We start from the raw sequence: 19,913 nt of genomic DNA, 5'->3' as shown, positions 1-19,913 counted from the left end.
GTTCTTTGGCCTTGAAAAAGGGTGTCCCTGGTGATTTTATGGCTTTTAAATTACGGAAGACAACCAGATGGTTTCTGCATGAACATCACGATGGAGTTGTGCAAACAGCTTGTGTTGCAGCAGAACCGAGGGCTTCTTGGTTTGTCCTCTTCCATTGGCTGCTTTTATCAGCTGCCGTGATGGAAATGCAAAGAGTTGATACAGAGTTTTGGATAAAGTTTTCAACAATTGTGTGATTTTCAAACCAAAACCTCAGAGACTTCTAATGCTTTCACCATTGAAAGGCCACCAAGGGCCCCTCACGCGTCTCTTCCATGCGGATGTTTTTTAATCACAGATCTCACACCGCAGAGTGAAGGTAACAGGCCTTATCCAAATCCCTGACACGCAACTGGCAGCAGTGACAGTGCCCCGGTTCTGCTGCAGCAGAGGCTCACACTCTGCGCCCTTGTTGCTATTTGATTACCTTTGGTTCTGATACCTGATTCCAATTATCGATTTAGGGACGCTGGACCTTTGACCAACAGGACTCTCTCTGTCAAGGGCTGGGGCTAGGGCAGTCCCGCCTGGTGGGCGGAGGTGGTCCCCTTTGCTGCAGATGCCTCAGGGGATGGCCGTTGTGGGAAGCAGAGAGGGAGTTTATTTCCACTCCCCCCACCTATTTTGGTTGTTTTTATTTTTGGGTTCTTTTTTTGTTTTTTTTGTTTTTTTTGGAGGGAGGGTTGTTTCTTTTTTGTTTTTTGGTGGTTTTTTTGTGTTTTTTTTTTTTTTTTTTTTTTGCTTTTGCGTTTTTTTTGCTATTGAAATTTTTAGCATAGCTAATTTATTGGGAGATCATGGGGAGGAAGCAAGGTAATTGTCTATTAGAAGATAGGATCCACCTATCTGTCCCCCTCCCCCATGGGATTATTCCTTTTAGAGTAATTTCCCACTTTTGTTTTTGTTACTGTTTTTTGTTTTTGTTTTTTTGGAGGGGCCTCCGATTTTTATGATCTCCTCAGGGCAGAGTTAAACACACTCTAGCTTCTCCTTCCCTGGTCTAGGGTGGAGAGGACTTGAGATTCTGGGAGCCTCAGCTGCCCTTTAGGAAGCTGCCACATCCCCTTTCCACCTGACAGAAACCCCTTGGTCAAACTGTGCCTTGTCTTCTTATTCCATCCATGAATAGAAACGCTATCAGTCAACGATCCCCCGGACGTTCTGGACAGGCAGAAATGCCTTGCTGCCTTGGCGTCCCTCCGACACGCCAAGTGGTTCCAGGTTTGCATTTTGTTCTTCTATTTGTCTTTTGGTAGAGAATTCCTAAGTTTTAGCTTGGCTAACTTTCACCATAAAGTTTCGGTAACATTGAAGATCGCCGTGCCGCACTTAGTACCTGCAGGCGTGCAGTTGCTAAAGGAGCGCGCACAGACAAATTTGACACCCCCAGAGGAGGCTTGTGACTGAGTAGGTGGGCTGCTGCTGCTTTGTGCCAAGAGTAACCTTGTTCTCGTCCACCTGGTGAAGTTGCCACTGACCACGCACTTGATGGTCTTGAACGTTCACCGTTTACCCTTGACAAAGTAGCGCCTTGAGACTCGTGTTTTTCATGTTTGCCTTGTGTTGAGGGAGGTTCCTTGGTGTAAAGAGCCTGTACTTTGTTCTCTAGGCCAGAGCCAACGGGCTGAAGTCGTGTGTCATTGTCATCCGGGTCCTGAGGGACCTGTGTACCCGCGTGCCCACCTGGGGTCCCCTCAGAGGATGGGTAAGGACCTCGTAGCCGTGGCCATCTGGGGTTCGTGGGCACAGAGACTTTCTCCCATATCCCAGTAGTACGTTATGGTAACTGGGCCCGAGTGGCGCTTCGGGGTGTGGCCGAGGCACCCCTGTGCTAGCCATATATTGAGCGAGCACTTTGTGCCACACCCTGGGTGGGGGATGAGAGCTAGACCAGAACCCCCCCTCCCGCCCCACCCCGTGGTGGGCACAGAGCTTGGCCTAAGGAGAGGGCTGGCCAGGTAGCACTTCCTGTGATATGCTCTACTCCAAGAAGAAGCATTTTTGTAGCTGCTCTTGGAAAGGGTTCAGCAAACTCTGGGGCCCATAAGCCAGTCTGGCCAGCTGCCTGTTTGTCTACAGCCCATAGTTGAGAGTGGGTTTTATATTTTTAAGTGGCTACATAATAAATACAAGCACCTACATAAAGGCCACGTCTTGGCTTCTTGGCTTCTGGCTTCTACAGTCTGAAAGATTTAACGGTTATCTCTTTAAGGAAAAGTTACCCAGCTGGGCTCTAGTTGTCCTGTCTTTGGTTTAGCCTCAACTTGTGAACTTGGAGTGCTCTGATATCCCCCTCCCCCTAAACACACACACAGTGACAGCTCCTCGATACAGGCCAACCACCTTCTGGACAGTGGAGTTAACTGTCCGTCTTGCCTTTCAGCCCCTCGAGCTTCTTTGTGAGAAGTCCATCGGCACAGCCAACAGACCCATGGGTGCCGGCGAGGCCCTGCGGAGAGTGCTGGAGTGCCTGGCGTCGGGCATCGTGATGCCAGGTTGGGGCCTTGTGCTTTGCAAGTTGCAGGGAAAGGACAGGGATTGAGGCCCTGAGGCCACTTCCTGGCGGGTCCCTTGACCGGGTTAGGGCAGCAGCAGCCCCGTGTCCCCCCTAGGACTGAAGCATGTGACTACCCTCTTGCACCATCATATCCAGCCCTGTGCCGGCTCCGCAGCTGTGACTCAGGGCGGATCCGGGGCAGTGGTGACCCACTCCCACGCGAGCTCCTTGCTCTGAGACACGTGGATTATTTCTCTCATGGGCTGGATGCCGAGTGGGTCACCGAGCTCAGCGTGTTTTCCAGAGCTGGGTGTGGATGGGGCGTGGGGGGTAACGCACCTGGTTCCCTCAGCCAACACAACTCTTCCGAGATGCTAAAAGATAATCCTCTGCATATCTTCCTTGTTTCCTGCCTTCAGATGGTTCTGGCATTTATGACCCTTGTGAAAAAGAAGCCACTGATGCTATTGGGCATCTAGACAGACAGCAACGGGAAGATATCACACAGAGTGCGCAGGTATAGTCATCGCCATTGCCAACGTGAGCCCTTACCCAGTCTGTAATCACTGGCTTCCAGTTCCATTACTGGGTATTTTCAGGGTAGCCACTGGACTCGTAGGCTCAGGTTGGGGATCGAAGGTGAAGGGATCGTGCCTGATACAGGGCGCCCCAATCTGGGCTGCTTCTTTCCCCTGGCGCCACGCGTGCTTGTCGCCTATCCCCTCGGCCTGCTCGAGTGCTGTTTTTGGACACCGAGTTCAGCGGGGAGATGTATTTGCTGTGTGGACTGCTCCAGGGTCCTTCCCTTGCAGGCCCACCACGTGGCTCCGTGTGGCAACCAGTCCCCAGGTTGGGGTCTCCTGTATTCCTGTTGAGGGGGGTGGTCACAGGCTGGCCTTCCCCCACAGCAAGGCTGGGCCCTGACAGGCCTTCCCCTGGCTGTTGGGGGACCCCTTGCTGTTGTAGGGGAGACCCTTAGCAACCCCCTCAGCTCCCACCCCTTCCAGAAGGTATTAGCAAGCGCACACACTTTGGCGAGGAGCACAGGGCGGCTAAGTCAGGTCCTCTTCCCCTTCTCCAGCATGCTCTGCGGCTTGCTGCGTTTGGCCAGCTCCATAAAGTTCTGGGTATGGACCCTCTGCCTTCTAAGATGCCCAAGAAACCAAAGAATGAAAACCCAGTGGACTACACAGGTAAGCATGCCGTGGGGCCTGGGCCCCAGGCTGGGTGGCGGCAGCACGGACTCCTCGCAGAGCACAGGAGGGATTCTCAGCTGTTTCTCTCGTGGTCTCTTCCTTCAGTTCAAATCCCCCCCAGCACCACCTATGCCATTACACCCATGAAACGCCCGATGGAGGAAGACGGGGAGGAAAAGTCTCCCAGCAAAAAGAAGAAGAAGATTCAGAAGAAAGGTACCAGCATTCACTTCTAGCCCTTAGTGTATCTTCCATCTGGCTCAATTAAGAGTCATCCCAGAGTGACGAGATGCTCGCTTTGGCTTTAGTTTTCTCAGATGTGATCTTTTCTGAAATGACTAACCGTAACGTAGACGTAGAACAAAAAGTGGGGTGAACGTACTCGGGAACGACACAGATGAGGCCTTGGCCTGTGCCGGCGCCTGGGCCGCTGTGCCGTGCCATAGGAGGCCACCAGCAGCGGTTCCTCCTCCCCAGTTGAGCGTTGGCTGATAGTCCAGAATGATGTTGGTGTTCTCTCTCTAGAGGAGAAGGCAGAGCCGCCTCAGGCTATGAATGCTCTCATGAGACTAAACCAGCTGAAGCCAGGACTGCAGTATAAGCTGGTTTCCCAGACCGGTCCAGTCCACGCCCCCATCTTTACCATGTCTGTGGAGGTAGATGGCAACTCATTCGAGGCCTCTGGACCGTCCAAAAAGACTGCCAAGCTTCATGTGGCCGTTAAGGTAAGTGTGGTGAGCAGTGTTGTGCACCGTGTGCTTGTTCTGAGGACAACAGAAGCGGTTCTGTGTGTCGGGCTCCTTCAGAACCATTACACGGTCTCGAAACCCCCAGTGTGGACAGCGTGAGGCTTAGAGAGGGTGCGTGAAAATTGGGAGGAGTCGATTTTTGAATGTGTGCCAAATCCTACGTGGAAGAATAGCTTTGTCGTTGTGGCTGACAGAGAGTCCCCAGATGTGGCTGGGCATCAGAGTTTCGTGCTGGAAAGGGAGCGGGATGGCTAGTGGAGAAAACACCCTCTGGATTGCTGGATGCCACCCTAGAAGCTTCTGATTCAGGATCCAGGGGGTGGGGGGAGAGCTGCGTGGTTGGTTCTGGTACGAAGCCCTCCCTAACTGGGGGCCCTGCGGGTGTCCCGCCTGCAGGTGTTACAGGACATGGGCCTCCCTACCGGCGCTGAAGGCAGAGACTCCAGCAAGGGGGAGGACTCGGCCGAGGAAACGGAAGCGAAGCCGGCAGTGGTGGCCCCTCCACCTGTGGTGGAAGCCGCTTCGACCCCCAGCGCCACCTTCCCCTCAGATCCCACTGCCGAGGTGAGCACGTGGTGGGTGCCGGAGTGCCCGGCAGGATGCAGCAGGCAGTTCTGTGTTCTATGAAATCAGGGTGGTTACTGGTCCTGCTCATTTTCCCCAAAAAGAGTAACTTCCAGTCCAGGAACCTATACAGGGAGCTGGGCGTGAGCCTTTGAGCCACGACCAAGAGGGCCCTGCTGATGTTGACCCAGTGCCCAGGGCTGCAGTGGGGCAGCCCTGGGTCAAAGTCAAGTCATTCCCCAGAAGTCGGATGCAGGTGGAGGCAGTCCCGTTGCTGGGAGGCCCTCAGATGACTCCCAGAGGCCGGGGGGGCGAGGGTGGTGAGAGATAGCAGGGGAGATAGCGTGGAGGGCGTCTTTTCATGATTCAGGGGTGGCTGCCTTCCTATACGTGCTGGAAAGCCCTTAGCTGAGTTTTTTGGTTTTCTTTTCTGTTTTCCCTGAGAACGTAAAACAGCAGGGGCCGATCCTGACCAAGCACGGCAAGAACCCTGTTATGGAACTCAATGAGAAGAGGCGCGGCCTCAAGTACGAGCTCATCTCCGAGACTGGGGGCAGCCACGACAAGCGCTTCGTCATGGAGGTGAGCGGCCAGCTCCCCCAGGAGAGTCCCCCTGCCACAGGAGAGGGTGGCGTCGGGCCACACCGACACACGTCTGTTCTTCCCAGGTCGAGGTGGATGGACAGAAGTTTCAGGGTGCTGGCTCAAACAAAAAGGTGGCAAAAGCATATGCTGCTCTCGCTGCACTAGAAAAGCTGTTCCCCGATGCCCCTCTCGCCCTGGAAGCCAACAAGAAGAAGAGAGCCCCCGTGCCTGTGAGAGGTGGACCGAAATTTGCTGCTAAGGTAAGCGGTGCCCCCGTGGTCTCCGGCCGTGGCACGAGCTCACCCGTGGTTGGGGTGTGAGGTGAACGTAACTGGTCTCCGTTCTTTCCCCGTGCAGCCACATAACCCTGGCTTCGGCATGGGAGGCCCCATGCATAATGAAGTGCCCCCGCCCCCCAACCTCCGAGGGCGGGGGAGAGGAGGGAACATCCGAGGTCGAGGGAGAGGGAGAGGATTTGGTGGCGCCAACCACGGAGGCTACATGAACGCTGGTAAGGACTCTCATCCCGTGTCGTCCCCACGGGCCCTGCTTGCTCCTGGGAGCGTGTGGGTCCCCTGGGATCGGGTGACCGGCGGGAGACTCTGGGAGAGGCGGGGGCAGGGCGGCCCCGCCTTCCACCCCGTAACCCTGTCTGTTCCTTTCCAGGCGCCGGATATGGCAGCTATGGGTACGGAGGCAGCTCGGCAACGGCAGGCTACAGTAAGTGTGTGTTTCTCTTTGTCTGCGGTTTGGGGGGAAGCTACAGCGGAGCTCCCACGCCGGAGTTAGGACGGGGCGGCCCACCAGCAGCAGCCGCCTTGAGATTTAAGAGCGGCTCGCACCTTTTCCCAGTGATTAGGGCAGACAGTCCTCAAGCCCCTATTCTGCAAGAGTGTAGTGTGTTCTTTAAATGTTAACACATGTATTTGTGTGACTTGAAAATTTCTTAAAAGTCAGAATTTTAAATTTCTCTGCTTTAAGCCATGCGAAACACCAGTCCTGTGATTATGCTTTTCCTGACAGTGCACAGCTCTTGTCTTGAGAAGGAGCCTTCACTGGGGGGTTACAGGAGCAGAGAAATCTAAAACATGAATTTCAAATGTGGCGCTCTGTGCCATTTTTCAAAAGAATTCTAATTTTTTTTCTCTGCTCTGTCTCCCCCTTTTGTAGGTGACTTTTTCACAGACTGCTACGGCTATCATGATTTTGGGTCTTCCTAGAGCATCTAAAAGTATTGCACACAAAATCAACTTTTTACTCCAATTTTCTCGAACTCCAAAACCCAAAGTGTCCGTGCTGTGCCCCTGTGCTTCACTGGGTTTCTCAACCGTGGCTTGTCACCGCAGCTTGTCTGAAACTCTTAGCCTGCAGAATTTAAGACAATGGCAGTTTTTATCGTGATTTGCCTTTGAACTTGGTCATATTGAAGTTCACAATAAGTGGAAAACAATTTTCAGAGAATGCATTTTTGTGCAGAATTGCACAGAATTCTAGAGCCAGCGTTGGTCAGCATCAAGGCAAAAGCCCACCTTTGCTTTTTATGGAAAGCATTACTTTATTTAAGAGACAGATAATAATGCATTTTAATCTACCTTTGTCTTAATTTACAGCAGGTTTTGTATGAATTTTTAACATTTTAACAAATTCCCAAATCTGGTTGATGCCTTTGACAGTAATGAAAACGATTTTATCACATCTGAATCCAGAGCAACTGCCTTTTTTTTTTCCTTTTTTTTTTTTTTTTTTTAAATCTTGTAAAACGTGGGGAACATCGGGAATTGTACATTGTGCTAAGTTAACCTCTCCCGCCTTTTGTAAATGCTCTGGTGGGTTCTTGTTTGGGAATGCGGTATTTCGTGGCTGGTTTAGTTAGAGGTGAACTCTCAAAGGTATCAAAACTGTGCTTCCATTATTAGTGCAGGAAACAGACAGGCTCTGAGGGAGAGAGAACGTGGAATTTTGCAAGTCCTAATCACAGCTGCAAATGCATGGGATTCTAGAGTTTGTTTTTTGTTTTAACGGGGCTTTAAAAAGAATTAAGCAGAAAGACTTAATACGTAGCCCAATTCTCCAGTGAAGAACCGGCCTCAGCGGGGCCTGTGCTGCTGGGTGTGCAGCCATGATGGATTCCAGAAGATCTGGAATCTTCTGCCCTCTCACCTTAGGGTGCAGGCTGGAGTTTCTGACTTCTCCCTGTGTGCAGAGGCACACGGAGGCAGTGGGATTCTTTGCTGAGACCCCCATTTCCTAGTGGAAGTCCTTCTTGGAAAGGGCATGGTTGGGCTCTGGTCAGCAGGCCTTTGCCACAAAGCCTGTCTTTGAGTTGACTTGCAAGATTTTGCGTTTCTTCGGCAAAAACTGGTCAAAATGGTTACTATACAGTTTGTTCCCAGAGGTTTGAAACATTCAGTGAAACTTTTTAAAACTTTGCATGATGTATTTTTTTTTTTAGAAAGTTATTGTTTGAGAATAATGTCTTTTTATACCAGGAAATAGTTATCCTGAAATGACGTTGAAAACTACTCCCCCCCCCCCTTTATTATTTTTTTTTTTTTTAATCAATACATGTTAAAGTAACAAGTCCTCAGTACTTGGCGTCTTCATTCATTCCTGTGCCTGAGGAGGGACGAGGAGGTGTTCAGTTTAGGCTGTGGGGCAGCCGAGGTGGCGGGGTTCTGAGAAGGGGTCTGAAGAGGACCTCCTGTCCTCCAGCCTCCTGGCCAGGCCTCCGCATGTTTGTTCCCTTGCATCGTGGGCCATGTCCTTCTTGGTGTTTTGGCTTTGTGATGGGGGCGGGTGGAGGGGTGGAGGAGGCCGCCTGAAGAAAATAAACTGATGTCACAGGTCAGTTTTATCCAAATTCTTGTTCAAACAATCCAAGACATGGCAGTGTGGGGTGCACATCTCCAGTGGGTGGAAGGCACGTGATGACTCCCAGATTAGAACTCTACCCAAAAGGCGGGGAACCCTTGATGTTAAGTGGGAAGGAAGGCTAGGCTGTGTGGGAGTGTCCCTCCCCCTCCCTCTCACCCTGGGCACGGTGCGGGGTGGAGGGGCACCAGGCTGTCTGTAGATGGGCAGCACCGACCAGCAAAGGCGTGCCCGCAGGCACCCCTGCCCCGGGAGCCAGGAGCTCCGCTGCCCCCACGTGAGCGCTGGGGATTGCCCTGCTGGGCTCAAGAGCCACCCACACGCCCCGGCCTCCCCTTCCTCCCACCGCACTTTAGCCCACCCATCCCCCATCGGCCCACCTGAGTGTCTGGTGGGGGTGGGGTGTGGACATACCTGTCTCGTGGGATCTACACCTGGTGACCAAAGGAGAGTCTTACTGTGACATTCTCAGCTTCAGGGTCTGAGAATGTGGCGGCCTCCCTGCACGCTTGTCAATCCTGCTCGGTCCGCCTGCCCCCGGCAGCTGTGCTGGGAACAAGGAGGGGCCCTCTGGGGGGCCGTCTGAGGCTGTAGCTTGAGGCCCAGCCTGGATGTTCTGATCCTGCCTTTTTAGCCAGTCTCCTTTCCCCCACGTTTGCACGAGTCACACCAGAGAGACGCCCCAGGTCATTTGGCCAAGTCTCCGTTTGTTCCTCCAACAACCATGTCAGACTAGTTGTTCCAGGAATGAAACCAGGTTTAGGGGCCTCATTAAATGTCTGGGGGTCACCCAGGCCTGTGACTGCAGAGCCTCTTCCCAGCACAGCGGGGGGGAGGTGGGGGGGGCCGGCTGCTTCTCTGGGGCTTTGCTTTTTTCCCTGTCACCGTTGGGGACATCTGGGTAACAGTCGTGAATGTCATCTCGCGCTCGGATCTCATCTCATTGTAATGTTGACATCCGCTGCAAAAGCTGCTGTTGGCGTGCTGTCCTGCCGCTGCTTGGCAAAGATCCATTGTTGTCATCAGCTGATGGGTGAGTGGAGCTGAAGGCTGGACCAGTCCAAACCAGGCTGCTTTAAGGACCGGAGCCACTGCTCCTCGCCCTCCCACCTCCATTCCTCTGCCCTGGCCTGGGCAGTGGGCTTGCGGGTCAGCCTTCAGGACCCACAGCCACGACCTTCCCTGTCTTTCCCCTCCCCCGGCTCCCCCATCCTATGCCTGACCCGCTGCCTTCCTGTTTAGGTCAGTTCTACAGCAACGGAGGGCATTCTGGGAATGCCGGTGGTGGCGGCGGCGGGGGCGGTGGTGGCTCCTCTGGCTACGGCTCCTACTACCAAGGCGACAGCTACAACTCACCAGTGCCCCCGAAACACGCTGGGAAGAAGCAGCCCCACGGGGGCCAGCAGAAGCCCTCGTACGGCTCAGGCTACCAGTCCCACCAAGGCCAGCAGCAGTCCTACAACCAGGGCCAATACAGCAACTACGGCCCCCCACAGGGAAAGCAGAAGGGCTATAATCATGGACAAGGCAACTACTCCTCCTACTCAAACTCCTACAGCTCCCCCGGGGGCGGGGGCGGATCAGACTACAGCTACGAGAGCAAATTCAGTGAGTTGGCTTCCAGGGCCCCGAGGCCTGGCCGGGGTCCAGGCCAGCGGCGCATCCCGTGGAGTGGCGGAAGCTCAGCATTGCCCTGACCTCTTGCCGAGGGACTGGAAGGAAGCCGGGCGGTGCTGGCTGTTGGGTGGGCTGTAGGGAAACCCTGGAGGCAGGGTTCCCTTGGCCCAGATCCGTGCCTTTCCCTTCCCATCCATCTCCTCCTCCGAAGGCAGGCCTAGCGGAGGCTCCTATGCCAAGGAGGCCTGTGGGTTGAGGCTGGGGCACAAGGGTGGAGTCTGAGTCTGGGCCGGCTGCCGTGAAGTGACCTCCAGGGCTCAGGCGACAGTGTTGTATCAGGCCCCTGAGGGCGCGTGAGCTACTTCTCCACTCCACCTCTCCCTCCACCTGTCCCTCCACCTCATGCACAAACCCAGCAGGCTGCAGCTGCGCTGGCAGCGGAGTAGGAAAGCGTAGATGTGCACTTGTTTCCTGTGAAGGGACGTTGGTCAGCGAGAAGGCCGGGGACCTTAAATGTGTATTTTGAGAGAGAGAGAGTGCGCAAGCAGGAGAGGTACAGAGTGAGAATCCCAAGCAGGCTCCATACTGTTAGCGTAGAGCTCCACGTGGGGCTTGACCTCATGAACCATGAGATCATGACCTGAGTTGAAATCAAGCACTCTTGACGCTTAACTGAGTGAGCCTCCCAGGCACCCCCCCAGGGTGGGGCAGGGACTTTAAAGAAGCTGTTCTGTGTGTGGGCGGAGGGCACTGGGTGCCTGGTGACAGGTGGGTGGGAGGAGAAGCTGCTGTGTGCTTCCCGAGGTGGGGGGAAGCTTGGGTTGGAGGAGTGGGTGGGAAGACAGCGTGGAACAGGGCCTCAGAACTTGGTGACCGGCCAGCCCCTAGCACTCCTCAGTTGAACTGACATGTGCCAGATTTAAGCAGCCAGGACGAGGGGGATACGCAAAGGCCCGTGGTCTCAGCCTGGGGCCTGCCCCTTCCGGGGCCACAAGGATCCCAGACCACCCCAGCTGTGTCTTCACCGAGGCCCCTTAACTGCACTGTCTTCTCTCCCCCAGACTACAGTGGTAGTGGAGGCCGGAGCGGCGGGAACAGCTACGGCTCAGGCGGGTCGTCCTACAACCCAGGGTCACACGGGGGCTACGGCGGAGGTTCTGGGGGCGGCTCCTCATACCAAGGCAAACAAGGTGGGCCTGGATCGGCAGGTGGCACAGCACGGCTCGGGAGGGGTCCGGCGGTGAGGGGTATCGTATGCCCGGCGCGGGCAGGCGGGCACCGTAGGCAGGGCTGCAGCGGCACGTGCCATCTGGCTTCCATGTGGGGTGGGGACGGGGACAAGGAGACGGAGACGTGGCACGTGGCTGCGGGCACACCTCCAGCTTCTCGGCTTTTCAGAAGCAGACATACAGATGCTGCCCCGCTCTTAAGATGCTGGCACCTATGTGGAAAAACGCTGACAGGGCTGAGGCCCAGTCTGGCGTGTGTCCTCCGGCCAGGGGCTTTGGGCTCGGCCTTGTGTTCAGGCAGCCCCCAGATACAGCTCCCACTGCTGCTGTCCATACGGGCCCACCCGCACCCCTGACAAACCGGGGTCCGTGGGTCCACCACATCACAGGGTGGTAGTGACGACCAGACCAGACAGCGCAGGAAAGGCAGTGCCTGCACCCCCCCCCCCCCCCACGGGTGGGGGTGGGCCCCCCCCCGCCTGTGGCCTCACCCGCGGACACCACGTGGGCACACGTGGCTTGGGTGTTTGTTGGCTGTGGTCCGGAGCTCTGACTGCGGGGCAAGCCCCGCGCCCCTTGGCTCTAACTCACCCCTCTCTTCCCTAGGAGGCTACTCGTCACAGTCCAACTACAACTCCCCCGGGTCCGGCCAGAATTACAGCGGCCCTCCCAGCTCCTACCAGTCCTCACAGGGCGGCTACGGCAGAAACGCAGACCACAGCATGAACTACCAGTATAGATAAAGCCCCCCGAGGGGTGAAGATGTGTACCTTCTGCACTTCCCCCTCGTCGTAAGATTCAGTTTTATGCATCACAGTTAACATGTCAGCTGGCCCCTCCAGGCCCCCTCGCCCCAACCTGTCCACATTGCTGTGTTGTGCGGTGCAGCTGGTCACTCCCGTGACCCGTCCTGTGACCCTTATTTAGCTGTGTTTGGGACTTCCGTGTCTTCGATGGTTTGTTAGTTGCCATTACAACTTTGTCTGAGTAGGGTTTGAGTTCTTACAGTTAAGTATCCCTCTGTCTATTTACAATTGGTGTTAGCGTTAACTCAGTTTGTCTTTAAATAGCTCCAGAAGGGATACATCATCTGTTAATGCTTTTGTGAAGTGAGTTAAACGAGCTTTCTGTATTTTAATGCTTTAGTGTTTCAGTTTTATAAGTGAAGATTTTATTTTAAAAACCAGTGGGAAAGAGTGGGGTTTTTTTTGTATGTCTGGATCATTCAGGCAGTACATCTGAATTAAGCTGAATGTAGACAAATAAAAGAAAAAGAAAACTCTGCGCCCGTCGTAGGCCTGGGTGTCTGACCCACCAGCAGTGTGATGGGCAGGTTCCCCCACTGTTCCCAGCATGGGAATGCGGGGCGGGGGTGGCAGGACAGCCCCTTGTCACCCAAGGGTCCAGTTCCAGGCCTCTCGATGCCTTCACTCCAAGGTTGGCCAGGGCCAGCAAGCCGGTAACACGGGATCTTGTTTTGTCAGTGTCCCGGGGGGCTCCAGGTGGTCTGCAGAGTGGCCTACGCTCCTGTTAGGGGTTTGCTCCCACAAGTCAGCATGCTTGCTTTCTTGCCCCGTGAATTCTGGCGTAGCTTTAAGTACAGTTTCATGTCACTGTGGAGTGGAACCTACGTAGGTTTGGTACGTGTAACCCAACTTGCAAAAGGCCAGTTGAATCTGGCTAAAGCACCCCAAGATCTGGGAAGCCCAGCTTGGAACCTTCTCTGTCTGGATGGTGTGGTTTTGTGTCCCCAACAGCTGCAGCCTCGTGGTGCTGCCCCCGGCCCAGAGGTTCCGAGTGTGCAGGCGGGGTTCTTTCTAGCCGCCCAGCCCTGTTCTAACAGGTTTCCCTGGAGTGGTGCATCTCAATCACAGGCAGTTTTGCATTGGGGGACGTTTGTCACCTAGTGGGCGGGGGCCAAGGATGCTACTGACCGCTCTGCTTAAGTGTCAGCCACGTGGAGGTGGAGAAACCTGCCCTGAGAGCAGCCCTTCCCCACTCTGGCCCTGCCCCAGGGGGTGGGCGGGGGCGGCGCTGTCCTTGCCTTTGCCCAGGCTTCGACTCTGTCTGGGAAGAGCCTCTCCAGTGAGTCTGGGCTGCACGTCTGCAGGGACCCTTCTCCTCTTCCCATCTCTCTGCTATCCCTCAGACCAGGCATCGTTCGAATTCTGAACTGCAGGCAGCCCCTTGGCCTCCTGTGCTTGATGAACCATAGCCTTGGGGAGAAGAGCAAACCATTCTCGATTCAGAACTGCTCAGCTGAGGCAGAAAATCCAGTGTGCCTTCAAAGGATGAAGATTCACCTTGGAGAGGTGGAAGAAAGGTGTTCTGCACTTAAAAAGGAAAAAAAATATGGGAAGAATTTGGCCTTCTGCTGGAGCAGAGGAGGACCCAGATACCAGTGGTCCAGCATGGGGAGAGGGAGGGATGGTGTGATGCCCACCCAAGAGGCAGTCCACAGTGCAAGCACCAGGGTGGCCTGCAGTACACTGGATGTGTGTGTGCAGGTGCACTAATAGAGACGAGAGACAGGCCTTAGGGATGGGTCCCAACCCAGACTTCGATGGGATATGATATGTCCATGACCCATCTCTCCTGGACACCTCCAGGGGCTGGGAAAAGGAGATCATTGGGACCCTGTGTTGAAATGAGAAGATCCAGGCTGTGGGTGGGGCCTGCACCACTCACTCCGGAACCCACGGGGAAGAACGTCCCCCCGCCCCACCTCCAGATGCCTTCAAGCTATGGGCCTGTATTCTCAGCTCAGGTTTCCTCGCCATCAGTTTCCCAAGCAGTGACCACCACCACGTTGAAGTTTCTGAATGTAGACCCTTCACACGGGCAAGAATCTCGAAGGCATTGGAGAAAACTCCCAGGCCACCTTGATGTGGAGACCTCAGGGAGCTGTTACTTGGTGCCATGTTCTTCTTGTGAAAAACGGCAGATCTCCAGGTTGCTGGTCGCTGAGGGATGCTGGTCTGAGTCCCTGGGCCTGGCCTAAGTGCTCCCAAAGCCAGGACAAGTGTTACTGACCTGAGAGACTTTCGTTGCCAAGAAGAAAGCAGTATCTGAGAAGCAGGATCTTGTTTCATCTAGTTTCTGGTGACTTCTGGGCATTCCTTGGCTTGTGACTGCATTCCTCCAGTCTCTGCCTCCACCTTCACATGACCTCCCTGAGAGCCTCTTATGTCTCAGATCTCCTTCTTACAAGGACACCAATCCTTGGATTTCAGGTCCACCCTAATCGTGGGTGAGCACATCCCAAGATCCTTCACATTCATAGGTATTGGCACTTAGGAGTTGGATGTATGTTTTTGGGAGAACGGTATTCAACAGCCTGCAAAAGCGTTGGGTGAAGACTTCATCCCATGCTGCTAGAACAGCCCTGGGAGTTTGTTGACCACAGCCAGGATCGCCACGGTCAGCATGGCCAGTGCCTGTCCTGAAGCGACAGCTCATGAGCACACGTGCCTTGGCATCCCAACTGCTTTGGGACTTCATTGGTGCTAATGGCACTGTGGTGTAGCCGACCAGGAACAGTATCTCAGCCCTCAGGACTGCCACCCCAGGGAGCTGGGTTCAGGAAGGTGTGGCTGACACCATGAGCATGGAGAAGACCTGGGTGCTGGCCTGTCACCCATTCAAAGCTGATCGAATCCTTTCTAGCCTGCTGCCCTCCAAGCCCAGGAAGCCAGCCTGGAGGAGGTTCTCAGATGCTTCTCTGGGTCCTCCTCAGCCAGGGACACGGTAGGCAACAGAGAGATGCTTCGGTCTGCATGCTGCCAGAGAGGATGGTGACACGTGTCTTTCAGTCACCAGTGGAGATCACCAGGAGCATCAGCAGGAAGAGCCAGTGGGCCCACAAGCTTAGCAAGTTGATCAGGATAGGGTTATTTGGTGGATAGACCATGAGTGTCAGGGACCTGGGACTGGACACCACCCCAGAGGGCTCAGGGTGCTTTTGGAGGGAGGAAAGGAGAAAGACCTCTACTGAGGGAACAGCTGGCTGTGTGTGGTGGGCTGAGGTGACGTCACAGGGGCAGAGCTTTGCAGGGATTTTCAGATGATCCCACGGGGAGGTGTGGGGTGGTTGAGACCTAGGACCAAAGGGGCCCTCTAAGCAGTAGTGGGGCACATCCAGTATTTCCACCTTTCTGCATTGAGCAGAATCACTAGGGTCCTGGTTGTCTCTCTGGAGTGGGGTCCAGTCTCACCTGGAAGTCAACACCCAGCTGTCTCCACTCTGACAGGGAAACATGCACTGTTCCTCTGACCACTGACCATTCTTGAGTGGTCAGCATGGCCTGTTCCGCCCCTAGGGACTGGCCTGGTCCAGCTGGGCTCAGCCTCAGGACTCAGTCAGTCTCCAGGTGTGAGCCCGCCCCACACTGTCTGTGCCCTTTGCAGGCCTCTCCTGAGACTTCTGGACACAATCTTGGGCCATCCACCAGCAAGCCTTGGCCTGGATGCTCATTCTAACCCATCCCAGAATAAACGGAAACTTCATGTGTTCATTGTTGCATTCACTGCACATGTATTTATTGGGTATTGCTTATGTATGGGTCCGGTAATAGGTGCTGAGAATATAGCAGAGTTGCTTGGATATCAGTCCTTTGCAAGGTGCTGGGAATATGAACCTGGACCCTGCTCTCCTGTGGCTTCCTGGTACCAAGAGGGCCCTGTCCTAGCTGGTGCAGGGAGTGCCGGGAAAGATCTGTGTTTTGAGACAGGACGGTTAAATGGAACCAGGTATGTTAGGGCGGGTGAGCACAGTTTATGCCATGCAGAGGAACACCGTGCACAGAAGTTCAGCTGGGTGGTGAGAGGGGACTTCAGAGAGATGAAGTCAGGTAAGCGAAGCATTCTTGTTGCAAGATGGTAAGTGTGGGGTTGCAAGATGGAGATGTCAGCGGGGGGCAACCAGTACAAGGCCTTGACAGCCAAGCAGTGGAATTCAGACCTTTATCCTGAGGGCAGTGGGGAACCATGCATGGAAAGATTCTGAGCTGGGAAGAACCCAGGCTCAGTCATGCTTCAGAACAGTCCTTTGTTGGGCAAAGAACAGGTGTGTGGGAGAGGTGAGAATGGAGGTCAGGTAACCAGCAAAGAGGCTTGATTGAATTTTGGGACGTCGGGGCTGAGGTTCATGGCGGTTTAGGTGATAGAGTCTATTGGACTAGGTGAGGAAAGCCCTCTAGACCCGCAAGGGGTAATGACTGCAAGTTCTGACAGAGCAGACTGGCCCAGAGAGGGGCATTGCGTTGCCTCGGGCCACAGGAAGTCAAGGGTCCCTACTCTGTTACCGTTACTGGGAGACAAACAGAAAAGTCTAAGGTGCCACCATGGAAGTCGTTCTCTGGGGGTCGTACGTCCTGGACCCATGCCCTTCCCAGCATTTCCCAAGAAGCTGGCAGCTAAGCTTAGCCTACTTGGCACCGGGCTGTCCAGTGAGAATGTCATGGAAAGATACCCTCATCCCTGGCTGGATAAACCAGAGAAAACAAACTCTGTCCTAGGACAACCACCAACACCAGGCTCCAAGTAGCCTACTTCAACGACAGAGGTATTCAACCCCCCCCCCCCCTTACTCCTCTTTCCAGAGGCTCTGCATTCCCCACTCTGTGCCCCAAAGTCTCACGACTCCTGCTCTTCAGGGTCCCAAGGCTTCAGTAACCACTGTTTGAGGTTTTTGGGGGGTGTGTTTTTATTTTAAGAAGCCTTCACGCCTTCTGCGGAGCCAAAGTTGGGGCTTGAACCCACTAGCCTGAGATCCAGACCTGAGGTGAGATCAAGAGTAGGGCGCTTAACCGACTTGAGCCACCGAGGCGCTCCTCAGTACCAGCTTCTTAAGGCCAACTACCTAATTCCCGTTTTTGGAGGCTCCCCTGGGCAGCTGTGGCGATCCCAGGAAAGGGGAAGTTGGATCTGCTGAGAACCCCTGCCAGCCAGGTCTCTCGAACCTGGGCAAGGGGCGCAGAAGCCGGCCCACTCTGGCCCCCGCGAACACGTCCTTTACCAAACCGCCTATTTGCCCTTAGGTCCGCCGGGTGCACACCGCTCGTCCCTCTTATGCCCATTCAGTAGGCACCGTTTGGAACAAAAAGTAGTATACAGTCTGCAGTCACCGCCCTAAGACACCGCGCCCTTGTGAGGGAGACCGCAAACTTCCAATTGGATGCTGTTGCAGGCTCGGCCCACGACTACGCCCCAGAGGTGTCTCCCGCCGGGCGCTCACAGCTAGAGGCTGGAAAAAGGACGCTTTCCCAAAGCTCCGCCCTGAGCGCCCGCCGGAGCTTCCCTGGTCTCCCGGCAACGCGCGTGGCGCTGTCCAGCGTTCTGAAGCCGCGCTCCCAGCGCCTCTCAAATAGTGGCGGCCTTCTGGCGCCCCCCAGTCTTCCTTGCTGAGCCGCGCTGAAACCCCGTAAGCAGATGTAAATAAATCTAAGCAGCGCCCACCTCCACACCCCAGTTTACCTCTTGGTAATAGAGCTTGCTTCACTCCACCCTCCGCCGAAAAAGCCCCACCCTCCCATCTACTTCAGAGGAAAGCTAATTGCAAACCAGAGGCCTTGCAGAACCTGGAGCTGTGACCCTCTCACCTTCATCTCCCTCCAGCCACACTGACCTCACCGCTGCATTGCAAACAATCCAGACACATCCCCCCACCTCAGGGCCTTTGCCCTCACTGTTCCCACTGCCTGAAATGCTCTGAGACTTTTTCTTTTCTCCTCCTCCTCCTCCTCCTCCTCGTCCTCCTCCTCCTCCTCCTTCTCCTTCTCCTCCTTCTTTCTTCTCTTTTTTAGATTTTAAGTAATTTCTACACCCAACGTGGGACTTGAAATCACAACCCCGAGATCAAGAGCACTCTCCACCAACTGAGCCAGCAGGTGCCCCTCATGATCTTTTCATGGCTCCTCCCTCCTCTCCTTCAGGCATTAACTCACATCTCACTGGTGATTCTGGTCCTGACCAGGCTACTTGAAATAGTCACCTCCCCAGGAGCTCCTGGCTGGTTAAGTCAGTAGAACACATGACTTTTGATCTTGGGATCTTGAGTTTGAGCCCCACATTAGACACAGAGATGACTTATAAAAAAAAAATAGTCACCTCCCAACCCTTTCCTCCTCTTCTCTATTTCCTAGCACTTATCTCCATCTGAGATACATCTTCTACTTATTTTTCTTGTTTGCATATCCGGGGCATGGATTTTTGTCCCCTAGTTCACTGTTGTGTTGGCCAGCAGTGAAAACAGAGTCTGACACAGAGTGGACACTTCAACATGTTTATTACATGTATATTCATGTGTGTATTTGAGCACTTAACAGTGTGCTGGCCCCTGTATCCCATCATAATGACCCTCTGTCCCAATTTAAAAAGGAAGAAAGTGATACTCAGAGAGTGGCATCACCTTACCAAAGCCACCTGACTAATGAGTGGGGATGCCTGAATCCCCCCTCCAAGATTCCTGTTTGTAACCTTTTCCCCCCTGCTCTATGCTGCAATCCCTAATACTGCCTTCTCCTTCAGGAAGAGAAGCTGTCTAAGAGGGTGGCTTTACAGAGCTCAGACAAAACTACCATTTCAATTCCTGTTCCTTGATTACTACTCATGTGACCACGAGCAAGTCAGTAAATGTCTCTCCCTCGGTTTCTTCATTCATAAAATGGGAATGATAATGGTACCCACCTCACCGCACTGTGAGAAGTGATGACATTATAGGGCTTACCAGAAAACTGGCACCCATGAGAACCTGCTCCAACGGTGTTGACAGCGTTGGCTCTTAAAAAATCATCATCATCATATTATTATTTGAGGGAACTGAAAAAATAATAATTAAAACAAAGATCAGGAGGATGGCTCTTTCCCTTAGTGGCAGCGGTGCCTCGTGCTGCCAGAGTTATCGGCAACTCAATTGCCCGTGCTCTCGCCATCATCAGCCAGACTCAGGAAGAGAACCGCAGGGAATTCTACAAGGGTAAGAAGCACAAGCCCCTGGGTCTGGGGCCCCAGAAGACACATGACATCACACCCGAAGACCAGGAAGCAGCAGAAGGAGCAGCTGTACCCACGGCAGAAGTACGCGGTCAAGGCCTGAGCACTGGATTCTCCTGACGAGGGGGCAGGTGGAATTGTGTCAGAAAAACTGTAGGGGAACGGGCATGCCCAGGTACTGTCTGCTGGTGCAGGAGCACATGTCACAAGCCTACGGAGGGCATCTGGTAGGATCTTATACTCTTTGGCCCCGTCATCTGGATGCTGGAAATTCTTCCTGAAATTGTACCCGCTGCCACGTGAAATGACTTAAATGCAAGATTATTTGTTGCTGCCTTGTTTGTAGAAGCAGGAGATTACTCATCACTCAAGTGAGAAGAAACAGGAGACTCCATAAGACGTTGGTGGTCGGTCATGATCTCGTGGTATGTGAGTTCGAGCCCCGCGTCGGGCTCTGTGCTGTTAGGGCAGACCCCACTTTGGATCCTCTGTCTCCCTCTCTCTCTGCCCCTCCCTCACTCTTTCTCTCAAAAATAAATAAACATTAAAAAAAGGGGGGGGCACCTGAGTGGCT

At 54.1% G+C, this 19,913-nt stretch overlaps 1 protein-coding gene across 4 annotated transcripts in view; it reads left to right on the top strand.

Moving 5' to 3' along the window:
• The window catches only part of ILF3 (interleukin enhancer binding factor 3), a 28,234-nt gene extending 15,603 nt beyond the window's left edge, over positions 1-12,631 (top strand). The window contains exons 6-20 of one of the 4 annotated variants that reach the window (XM_027050404.2): positions 1,169-1,260; positions 1,649-1,744; positions 2,423-2,534; positions 2,956-3,053; positions 3,618-3,729; positions 3,838-3,948; positions 4,258-4,457; positions 4,878-5,045; positions 5,502-5,627; positions 5,714-5,890; positions 5,988-6,141; positions 6,297-6,350; positions 9,744-10,109; positions 11,180-11,308; positions 11,954-12,631. In XM_027050404.2, coding sequence (XP_026906205.1) covers positions 1,169-1,260; positions 1,649-1,744; positions 2,423-2,534; positions 2,956-3,053; positions 3,618-3,729; positions 3,838-3,948; positions 4,258-4,457; positions 4,878-5,045; positions 5,502-5,627; positions 5,714-5,890; positions 5,988-6,141; positions 6,297-6,350; positions 9,744-10,109; positions 11,180-11,308; positions 11,954-12,090 — 2,132 coding nt within the window. In that variant the 3' untranslated portion in view covers positions 12,091-12,631. Of the gene's footprint in view, positions 1-1,168; positions 1,261-1,648; positions 1,745-2,422; positions 2,535-2,955; positions 3,054-3,617; positions 3,730-3,837; positions 3,949-4,257; positions 4,458-4,877; positions 5,046-5,489; positions 5,628-5,713; positions 5,891-5,987; positions 6,142-6,296; positions 6,351-6,800; positions 8,218-9,743; positions 10,110-11,179; positions 11,309-11,953 lie in introns of those variants that run through there. The other 3 variants (XM_027050403.2, XM_027050406.2, XM_027050405.2) reach the window with 3 other exon arrangements.
• Positions 12,632-19,913: the final 7,282 nt, after the last annotated feature.

The sequence above is a fragment of the Acinonyx jubatus genome, chromosome A2, assembly GCF_027475565.1.
Source record: "Acinonyx jubatus isolate Ajub_Pintada_27869175 chromosome A2, VMU_Ajub_asm_v1.0, whole genome shotgun sequence".
NCBI classification, from domain to species: domain Eukaryota; kingdom Metazoa; phylum Chordata; class Mammalia; order Carnivora; family Felidae; genus Acinonyx; species Acinonyx jubatus.
The sequence above is the reverse complement of the archived record's forward strand: the minus strand, read 5'-3'. Positions and strand labels throughout refer to the sequence as shown.